Source organism: Pyrus communis, chromosome 10 (assembly GCF_963583255.1).
Source record: "Pyrus communis chromosome 10, drPyrComm1.1, whole genome shotgun sequence".
NCBI classification, from domain to species: Eukaryota; Viridiplantae; Streptophyta; class Magnoliopsida; order Rosales; family Rosaceae; genus Pyrus; species Pyrus communis.
The window spans coordinates 8067155-8078938 of NC_084812.1; the positions used below are offsets into that span (position 1 = coordinate 8067155).

Consider the following 11784-nt stretch of genomic DNA (forward strand, 5'->3'; position numbering starts at 1 on the left):
AATAAAGTTCTTCTTTCTCATGATCAGGGAATCTTAATTGTGTGAGTGTGTTTGGGGAAGGAGGGTTCTCGTTCTATATATCTTTCCATATGTAGAGGTACAAATATCGACTAAATTATGTGTGAAACAAGATTGGAATATTCATTTGAGCATTCTAAATCTAGGTTTCTATTTCGTCTTATGAAAAGTTCATTTAAATTCAAGCTGTAGGATTTTAATGTATTGAAACTGACCAGGTATGAACATGCTAGTGGCTACTTGGGTCTATGTTGGAAGGTTGCTCAAGGCACATCACAACTCATCAAAGTTCAAGTTGCAACTGCAACTCTAGCCCTCAATCTCGGGTAGAGTTGCAGCTGCTACTAACCGTCATTCTTTGGTACCAACTATCCCTTAATTCTAGGGTTTATGTCTTCTAGTATCTTAGCTTTAGCTTTCTTGTAACTTGCAACTAGGGCTAGCCTTTTTATCTCTTGGTCTCTTTCTTGTTGCTGTTTTGTAATTGTTTATTGTCTTCTAGCTCGATTACTATATAAGAGCTCTCTCTTGTAATACTTTCACATGATGAAAAATACAAACAGTTTTGTTAAACTAAATTTCAATATGGTATCAGAACAGGAACCATAGGGTCCTGTCTCTGCAGTCCGATTCATTCAAAAGAAAAACTTTGTTTCTTCTTTTCTTCATTCACCGCAATGGCAGAAAATCAGGCTTTAAGCGAAGAGGCTACAAGCTCTTCAAACACTCCATCCCCCAGTATAATTCATGGTGAGATTAATCCAAATGAGCGTTTGTGCTCCGTGTTGCTAAACGAGTTCAATTACCTGCCTTGGTCTCGTGACATTTCTCTTGCCCTAGGTGGAAGATCGAAGCTAGGGTATGTCAATGGAAGCATTGAAACACCTCAGCCATCCTCTACATCGTATGGTGCATGGCATGCAAATGATCAGCTTGTTATGCCCTGGATTCTTAATTCCATGGAACCTAAGCTATCAGAGCTCTTCAGCTACTCAGAGTCCTCTCGTATTTTGTGGGAGTCTATCAAGGAGATGTATGGCAGCCAAAACAATACTGCTCGTATATTTCAACTCAAGAAGGACCTTGCTGGGCTAAGGCAAGAAGACCAATCCTTCATGCAACATCTTGGAAGCATGAAGTCCATGTGGAATGAACTCGATATGTACCGACCACATACAACTGATTCCGCTGTACTCCTTAAAAGAGCTGATGAAGACAAGGTGTTTCAACTCCTGGCAAGTCCAGGAGCTGAATATGAAGATCTACGAAGTCATTTATTGATGACACCTGATCTGCCCTCGTTTAGTTGTGTTTGTCAAGCTGTTCAAAGGAGGGACACTCTAAGAAAAGTCATGCGCATCGAGCCTAAGTCTAACTCTGAAGCTAGGGTTTTCACTAGCAATTATAAACATACTGGTGAAAAAAATTTCACTGGAAAGAAGGCAGATTGGAAATGTACTTACTGCAACATGAAAGGGCATCTAAGAGAAAAATGTTGGATCTTGCACCCGGAGTTAAAACCAAGATTTGATAGGGAAGGGAGAATGATCAAAGAAGGGAAAGGAACCACTCCAAAAGCTATCCATTCAGCTAATTCTTCGATTGGTGGAATTGCAAACTTTACTGCAAATCCAATAGATTTGATAAATGAATTTGCAAGTTTTCTTCAAAGAAGAGGAGGCACCACTGAAGATAAGGAATCAACCACTAAGAATCCTACTGCCATGCTTGGAAAATTCGCAAGGTTCTTGACTGAGACTACAACTCAAGACAATATTTCAGGTATTATCACTGCTCTCTCCACTGCACTCAATGAAATTACACATGATTGTTGGATTATAGACTCAGGTGCCATTGACCATATAACAAACAAGTCATCTTGCTTAGATAAGTTTCAAAATATGCCCAAATCTACATGTGTGTCTGTAGCAAATGGGAAATGTGAACCTATTCTAGGAAAGGGAAAACTTAATTGTTAAGTGATGAGATCGAGTCAACAGCTTTGTATGTACCTTCATTCCCTTTCCAGCTTTTGTTCATAGGAAAAATCACAACCACTTTAGATTGCCTTGCCATATTCTCTCCTCACAATGTTGTATTTCAGGATCGAATTACTCAGAAGAAGATTGGTGAAGGGTTTCTCTTAAATGGACTCTATTATCTCTCAAAGAAGTTCAAGCCTGTTAAACACCATATTGCCTACCTAAGTCACTTTCAAGAATACCAACTTTAGCATCTTAGACTGGCCCATCCCTCAGAACCTGTGATGACCAAACTCTTCCCTCATTTTTGTAAACCACCACATGAGTGTGAGATATGTCAAATGTCAAAAGCAACTAAACTTCCTTTTGTTTCTTCCAAGTCTAGAACTAGTAAACTGTTTGAGGTTGTTCATTCAGATATCTGGGGTCCTTCTCGTGTAAACTCTTTTGATGGATATAAATACTACGTCACTTTTATTGATGACTACTCTCGGGTTACCTTGGTTTATCTTTTAAAGTTCAAGAGTGAATTTTTTGATGCTTTTAAAGACTTTCATAAACTGATCACAAACCAATTCTCATCTAAGTTTAACATTTTACAATCGGACAATGGCACTGAGTATACATCCCATAACATGTCTAATTATTTGAGCAATCATGGGATTTTACATCAAACTAGCTGTGTTGGTACACCACAACAAAATGGTGTAGCTGATAGAAAGAACTGTGACTTATTGGAGAAAACAAGGTCTTTTATGTTCCTAAAAGGTTTTGGTCTCAAGCCCTTCTCACTACAGCTTACATCATTAACAGATGACCTACTCGCGTTTTAAATTCAAAATCACCTGTTAAAGTAATGAAGGGAAGAAATATTGACATCTCACACCTCAGAACCTTTGGGTGCACCTGTTATGTACATGTTCAAGCTGCACATCGAGATAAGCTCCAACCTAAAGCTGTCAAAAGTGTGTTTATGGGATACTCAAGTTCTCAAAAAGGATATAAATACTACAATCCTTATAATGGAAAGATTGGAGTATCAATAAATGTTTGGTTTGATGAGCATACTCCATTTTTTCGCAAAGGGTGTAGTGAAGCACCTCAGGGGGAGAGTCTTATGGACATGTTTCCTTTGCCTAACCCAACACAACTTCATGAATGCAATTCCCAAAATGTTCCCCTCGAACATCACTCGGAGCAACGTGATGGTGAGGAAACAGCTCATTATCAAGAAAACTCTGTCACTGCATCGCAACCTGTCTTGGCACCATGAAGAAATCCTACTCGAGACAGACACCCTCCAGTAAGGTTGCAAGAGTACATTACGTACAATGCAAGACATCTCATCTCCAAAGCTTTAACCTATCAAAAACTGTCAACATCTCATACAACATTTCTCAGTCAATTGTCCATCCATGTTGAACCAATGATCTTTAATGAAGTTTCTCACATTCAAGTATGGCAGGAAGCAATGGAAGAAGAGCTCAAAGCACTGAATGACAACCAGACATGGAGTGTGGTTGATCTTTCAAAATGAAAAAGGGCAGTAGGGAGTAGATGGATATACAAGACAAAGTTTCATTTAAATGGCAGTATTGAAAGACACAAGGCTCAATTAGTTGCATGTGGTTTCACTCAAACTTATGGCATTGACTACAAGAAGACATTTGCTCCTGTAGCCAAAATGAGCACGATACATGTGCTTTTGTTTGTCGCTGTTAATCATGATTGGTTTCTATTTCAAATGAATGTGAAAAATGTATTCCTCCATGGTGAACTTGAAGAAGAGGTATACATGAAGCTTCCTCCCGGACATCCACAAGAGCATGAAACTAACAAAGTTTGCAAACTTCACAAGGTCATATATGGACTCAAACAATCTCCCGGAGCTTGGTACTCAAAGTTAAGCTCAATTCTTGAAGCTGCAGGGTTCAAGAGGAGTCATTCTGATTCGTCATTGTTTGTTCGCAATGGTAAAAATGGTAAGCTCATTGTCCTTATATATGTTAATGACCTTATTATAACAGACGACAATATAGAAGAAATCAATGACCTCAAATCCTCTATTCATCAACAATTTGCTCTTAAGGATTTAGGAATCTTAAAGTACTTTCTTAGCATTGAAATGGCCACATCCTCCAAGGGTTTGTTCCTAAATCAAAGAAGATATGTACTTGATCTATTGGATGAAGCTCACATGTTGGACTACAAGCCAGCACGTACCCCTCTTGTGAGCAAACTTCAATTAGATGCTCAAAGTGAACCACTGTCAAACCCTAGTGTCTATCAACGTATGGTAGAAAAACTGATCTATCTCACAATTACACGACCTGACGTTGCTTATTCAGTAAGCCTTATCAACCAATTTATGCACTCTCCCACACTGATTCACTGGAAGACTGTCAAACGGATACTTAGATACTTGAAGGGGTCAATTGGCAGAGGCTTGCTCATGAAGAAACATGGCTCAAATCACATAATGGCATACACTGAAGCTGACTGGGCAGGTAATGCCCTCGATCGTAAATCTACCACTGGTTTCTATACATTTGTTGGTGGTAACCTTGTGACATGGAAAAGTAAAAAACAAATGGTAATTGCGTGATCAAGTGCTGAGGCTGAGTATAGAGCCATGGCATCCACGGCTTGTGAATTAATCTGGTTAAAAAGTCTCCTAGCTGATCTTGGCTACATCGACACAAAACCTATGTCTCTATTTTGTGACAACCAAGCTGCCATGCACGTTGCTTCGAACCCAGTTTTTCATGAGAGGACAAGCATATTGAGGTTGATTGTCATTACATCCGTGCTCAAGTCCAATCCAACGTCATCCACACCGTGTACACTCGAAGTTCCGATCAACTTGCTGACTTATTCACTAAAACTCTCGACTCTACACATTTCCAAAGATTGCTGAGAAAGTTGGATCAATTAATGCACTTGATCCAGCATGAGGGGGAGTATTGAAACTGACCGGGTATGAGCATGTTAGTGGCTACTTGGGTCTATGTTGGAAGGTTGCTCAAGGCACATCACAACTCATCAAAGTTCAAGTTGCAACTGCAACTCCAATCCTCATTCTCGGGTAGAGTTGCAGTTGCTACTAACCGTCATTCTTTGTTACCAACTGTCCCTTAATTCTAGGGTTTATGTCTTCTAGTATCTTAGCTTTAGCTTTCTTGTAACTTGCAACTAGGGCTAGCCTTTTTATCTCTTGGTCTCTTTCTTTTTGCTGTTTTGTAATTGTTTATTGTCTTCTTCTCCTAGCTCAGTTACTATATAAGACCATCTCCAATGGTGACCTAAAACCTAAAAATATTTAGCCCAGAAACAGCTTTTCTACTCCAACCCTTCTGGCTTAAAATTTTAGCCCCATATTATCAAAGAATGAATTAAGGCTATTTTTTTTTAAATTAACTTTTTTTAAAAAAAAAATTTATGTAGACTATCCTAAATTAATTTTATGAACATTTTAACCTAAAAATATTTAAATTCCGATAAATTTTGAAAAATCACTAAATCAATACATGAAAATCAAGATAAACCACATAAACTTAATACCAACGACATTTAATAAACCACATAAACTTAAAAAATAAAAAAGACAATTAATAAACCACATAAACTTAAAAAATAAAAAAAAACAATTAATAAACTACATAAACTTAATACAATCGAAAACTCATAGACTACATAAACTTAATAATGATATTCACCATCTTGACTTGGTGATGGACTTGGGTGATAGTCTTGAGATGAATCATCATCTTGAAATATACTCCTTGTGGCATTCCTTCGTAAAATTTCCTTTTGCTTACCACGTAAGTATCTCTTCCTCTCTGGAGTGTATTTGTCGAGGTCCTCCATTATCAAATTAGTTTCGTACCTTTCTTGCTCCCTATCCCCTTCTTCCTTCATGGCCAAAAGCATTTGGGCCGATTCTTCTTGCCGACGGCACTGGATTTCGTTCATTATTGCCATTTCGCTAGCAAATTGTGCACGTGTCGGATCTTGGGACTTCCCTTTTCTCTTTGCTTCCTTTTGCTTATCTATACCCGGGGGCCTTGCAAAAGAAGAAGTTGGGGTCATTTGTTCGACACCTTCATTGTCGGCAAAATTCACACCTTCATTGACATCATTTTGGGGTGGGGCTTCATTATGAAATAATCTTCCACATTGTTGGTTCGCATCGGTTCCCCACCTCGGACAATCCTTGAGGATGTTCCAAGCATGATGCAACTTAAAAGCTTGATTTCTTTGTGTAGTTCTTGTCTTGTAAATTGTCATTGCTTTGTCACCCTATGCAACAAATACATAAAAACAATTAGTTGCAAAATACTATTATGTACATGACAACTAAAATATCAACAAATAAACTCACAATTTTTGAGGCGCCCCTTCCACTAGGCATGTCAACCATGGCTCTCTTCAAGCTTCCTTTCCACAAAGTGCACGCTTTGTTGATAATCTTCCACCAATCATAAACACCACCAACTTTCCTTCGATCGGCGTTGGAGTTTTCATGGAACTTATCAACGATTTTACCCCATAAAACCTTTCTATTTTGATTGGTGCCGACGGCACCATCTTCGCTAATCGAAATCCATGCCAAACATAAAGCAATATCTTCATCAAAGGTCCAATTACGACCTCTAACATGCTTTTTTGCCATCTTGAAAAATCTGGAAATGAGAATAAATGGTATAAAGAAAAATTGGAAGAATTGTAGGAGAAAAGTGAGTTTTGTGTGGATGTTTGAACAAATACATAGGTATTTATAGAGTTTTTGGTTGAATTTTAAGTTAAATAATTTTTTAAAAATATTCTAGCCATTGGATTTAAATTTGGACTGTTAGATCTTTTTTTTTTTACCGTTATATTTAATTATATTTGATCTAAGCCGTTGGATTCAATAAATACATAAATATAAAACTAAAAAAAAAAAAAAATGAACCTGGACCGTTGGATTAACCAACGGCCCAGTTAAATGTCACTGTTGGATATAAAAAGTAGCCGTTGGGCTGCTTTTTGGAATGATTGCTGAGGGAACACCCCACGTGGGGCTGTCGGCTGGGCTGAAATGCCTGGCGCGTGCGGCGCATGGGCGAGTGGCGGAAAGGGAACTGGGCTTCACAGCCCGTGTTTCACTCACAACAGGTAGGACCCATAATGACTTTTGGCCTAAAAAGGGGCCGGTATTTGGCCTTCTTTTAAGTTTTGAGTTTTAGGTTTTATTTAGCACATGGGTTGGAGTGGGTTTTGGGGGGAAAAAAAAGGGGGAATTTTAGGTTATAAGCCATTGTTGGAGATGGTCTAAGAGCTCTCTCTTGTAATACTTTCACATGATGAAAAATACAAACAGTTTTGTTAAACTAAATTTCAATATAATGCTTGCAGGGATACTTTCTTAGATTGATTATGTAGGTTAAAGGTTTCAAATTACTAGGTTTATAACCATATTAATTATTAAGACGTGTTTACTTATTTGGTACGAGGAAAAAAAAGAAATAGAAATTAGAAGAAATGTGTAAAGGATAAACAAACCGCACCTTGATTATTTCATACTTCTATTTTTGAGGTCGTCATACCAAAAATCAATGAGCATACCTATTTATCGTAAATTTATTTCTTATAACTAAGCAAGCTTTGAATGAATTCTTCTAATTAAAATGCATGCATAATTCACCATCTATTTATAGAGCAGTAAACTGTGAATTCCTAATATTGAAATAATCCTTAGTTTCCCCCCTCATGATCATCCCACATACAACAGCTCTTAAATGCTTAGTATGATCTTAAAGTAATTAAGGAACATTCGAAAGATAATCAAGCTCAAGCTGATGACGACGACAGTAATAAGGTTCATATATCTTCGTAGCTAGCCAGTCATCATCTTCTACTGGTTTTTTAAAGAAAGAATTAAGGTCAGAATTTGCAACTTACTATCTCTAAAGGTAGTAGTGATGTTCAAAGATGCGCCATCGTATGAAAAGTTGGGTACGATTATCTTGTTCAATTGTACTATAAGATAAACCAAAAGGTTCTTTAAATGTAAGCCCGTGAAACTCTTATTTAAAAAATAATAAATAATAAAAAAACCCCACCTAATTTTAAACATTCAAATAAAACTCAAATTTCAAATAGACTGCCATGTTGACAAATATATAACCAACTATCCCAACACATTTGCAACTTATGCCACAAAATCCTAATTTGGTTAATAAACAATATTATTACTCATCCTAATTATGATGAGCAATTAAATCCATATGGATATTTTACCTTTCTTGTATCATAAATATTAGTAACATGTATATAAATTAATTTATCACATTAAAAAATAGACATATCTCGTACGAAAAAAATAATATTCTTTGAATCATGTATTTACCTACATATAAATTAATTTACCTACTTATAAAATATTTATACTAATATACCTACATATAAATTAATTTACCTACTTACAAAATATTTATACCAATTTACCTACATTTAAATTAATTTACCTATTCCAATAAAAATTAGTGATATTAGATAATGTTTGAATGTTGTGGGTTTGTTGTAGGCAATTAAATAAACTTGTAATCTAATGCCCACAAATCATGTAGGTAAATTAGATCATTTTGGAAGTAAATGAGACCCTTTAAATTTTGGTTTGATGGAATAGGTAAATTAGATTATTTTGTAGGTAAAAATTGCACAAAACATATAGCTTTTGTTTTGTGCATTAGGGATTGGAGTATATATGCAATAATTGAAGCTATTTTAGGTTTATTGTTGTGTTGGTAGGTAAATGAACTTGTATATTTAATGCACAAAATCATGAAATTAATATTATTATTTTTCAATCGACACCTTAAAACAATTTGAAAGTTAATACATTGAATAAATGGCATGAAATATTTTGTAAAATAAATATAATTAATTAAATGGATATAACAAGCAATTGATCCAAAAACTCAATCCAAGTATTAATAGGGGTAGTTTAGGCATTTGGAAAATACACAATTTGAAAAGTCAAATTTAATTAAAGAATTTGCTTAGTTTGAACCTCGTCAATGGACTTTAGTTAAGAAAACAAAAGAATGAGTTTTTCGTTAAAGTGAACAGTATCGTGAGTTTTTCGTTAAAACTCCATAGTTAAAGAAAATATAATTTTCAGAGATAATGTCAAATTTTCAGTAAATGAAATTCATCCAAAGCTTGATCGATTCACTAGAAGTTTAGAACCCTCGTTGTTCATGGATATATTTCGTTGTGATCCAATCAAATCGCCACACACAATGTTATAAATCTAATTATAATACGTGTATGTATTTATTAATATTATACTTGGACTTATTTTCATGAGAAACATTACGTTACTCTTGTACATTAAAAGTTTTATGTTCTACTTAGTAGTGACTTGAATAATCTTTACGGAACTATGACTCATTTGAAAGTTTTTTTAAAATGACTAAAAACGCTTTTGTTGTAAATAGTTTTGAAATCAATCCTTAGTAAAAATACAAGTAAATCCTGAAAAATCACTTAAAATGCTTATTATAAGAAGCACATAACTAATGCTTCTTGCATGATTGCAAGAAGCACTTTAAGTGCTTTTGGAATCCAAATTTTTGTCTTTAAAAGTACTTTAAGTCATTTTAAAAGCATTTCTAAACAAGTCCGCCAAACAAGTAAAAAAATTTATGCCTTTGATCATTGATATATACTTGTCCCCATCACCATAATTAAAAAGGAAAACTAATAAAAATAGATTGAAAACTTTGAGTTTTAACGATAAGGATAAAATAAAAGGTAAAGTGAATAGTATCAGGATTGACTTTTTAGTATAAAAATGTGGTTTTTTTCGTTAAGATAAAAAGTACTGTAAGCTTTTCGTTAAAGTTCCCTAATTAAAATTTGAAAGTCCATTATGATGTATCTAAGTGCAAAAGGTGCGAAGATGGGCAAGTCAATGACCCTAGCTAAGTTAATAATTTTGTTCAATTTGTACATAGTGTGGGGATTGATACACGAACACTGAATTATGCTACCACACGTACCTGTAAATATGTGAGCTTGTGGCCAATCAAGTTTACTGAAGTCGCTATTAGTTAGAGACCTAATTAATTAGGACATATGAAAGCACTTTAACCCTACTCGTAATTATGGTCAACATGAAAATGACTGGATAACTAACTGGAGAAAATGACACTGTGGATTGTATGGTAGAAATTGAACACCCTAATGAATTATCTTTCTATCCAAAGCTTCCAATTTGTGGCTTAGGGTCAAGCTCATTGTCTAATATAAATTTAATATGCAAAATGGTAGGCCTCCAAATTATCTATTTATCTAATTAAGTCAATATTATTTAACTTTTAATTTAAGTAAACTAAGAGGAAGGTTCTTTCAGAACGATCCTTGTTATTGAGTTAATATTTCACTTTGAATATGTTAATTTTAATTTGTACAATCAAGTCTCTTTGTTTAGTTGTTCACTATATTAAGTAATTAGGGCCAAACATAATTTTCTGTTTAACTATATTAGCACAACAAATTTATACGTGGCATGTTGGTAATGTGTTATTAGTAAAATAGCATTGACATATCACATGGTGATATAATCAAACACAATAATTTCTTTACGGCCATACTTATTACTTGGACTAAACCAAGAAGTAATGAGAAGGTGCCATGAAAATAAAGCCATATATGCTTTCTGTGGTCAAAACCTACACTGAGTTATAAAATGTCATTGAACAAGAGGATTGTTGATGGTCTTGAAAGTGATGGAAATCAAACCAGGCATAAAAAGTTTCTTTTTCTTCTTCTTCTAGTCGTTAAATATCACAGAAAATTAGCCGATGATGTGCTGTCAAAGTCGATGGTTAACGACATACTTTCATCATGGGTTAGGTTCTTCGATCGACCTGTAAAATTTAATTGCAGCAAATTATATTATCAAGGTCTTTTTCAATGATAAAAAATAAAAAATAAAAAAGATATTTAAAATAACCATGAAATTGTCGATATTTTTAGACTCGTTGCGCTATTCGACCAAACTTGTTGGCTCTGCGTCCAACGAAAGTCACTAACCTTCGTCACCGTCAACATTTGGTACTCTCGATAGTTTCAATGGTTCACTGAAAGCCTTTGTTGTAATGAACTGCAAGCCCGCCCTTAAGAAAGAAAGACATAATAAGGCTTGGTTGCGGGAACTGACGATGATGAAAGTTACTCGGCTGTTGTGGCCGGCTATTGGGAACCGCAAATGCAAACTTCACCCTTTGTCCGTGAGATGTAAGAAAATCAATAAATATCAGTGATATTTACCGACTCACCATAAAAATTTTGCCAAAACCCATTTGAAATTTTTTAAAGAATTTTTTCTCTAATTTCGATTAAATATAAATGAGGTGATATTGAAGAAAGTTGAGGTTTCACATAAAATCAATTGACAATATAAGAAGTAATCCAACTTATATACCCATGTAAGGTCCCTCATCCCATCAACGTGAGACTCATTTCCAACAGATATACCAACTCCATTACAAATTTCTGTCAAATGTAACCGGTATTGATGGATATATCTATTTATAATTTCATAAATTTACATAATAAATTTACACATTGATATTTCCACCTACATCGATATTTTAAACTTGAAAAAAATGAAATATGAAAACATAAAAAAATTTTGATTAGCAACGACAGAAAAAGTTACAATATAGTTGCATATTTTCAGTAATAATTTGCTTCTACATGCTTCTACGTAAGTAGACCTAAGACCATCCAA

General features: G+C 35.0%; 1 protein-coding gene across 1 annotated transcript; it reads left to right on the top strand.

Annotated features, from left to right (window-relative positions):
* The first annotated feature begins 695 nt into the window (after positions 1-695).
* LOC137747796 (uncharacterized) lies at positions 696-4605 on the top strand. The gene is made up of 2 exons (XM_068487942.1): positions 696-1762; positions 3594-4605. The coding sequence occupies exons 1-2, from the start codon at positions 696-698 to the stop codon at positions 4603-4605; spliced, it is 2079 nt and encodes a 692-aa protein (XP_068344043.1).
* Positions 4606-11784: the final 7179 nt, after the last annotated feature.

Coding starts and splice junctions, on each gene's coding strand:
- LOC137747796 (XM_068487942.1), top strand. CDS start 696: ATGGCAGAAAATCAGGCTTTAAGCGAAGAGGCTACAAGCTCTTCAAAC. Junction 1,763..3,593: donor ATGCTTGGAAAATTCGCAAG/GTTCTTGACTGA, acceptor TTTAAATGGCAG/TATTGAAAGACACAAGGCTC.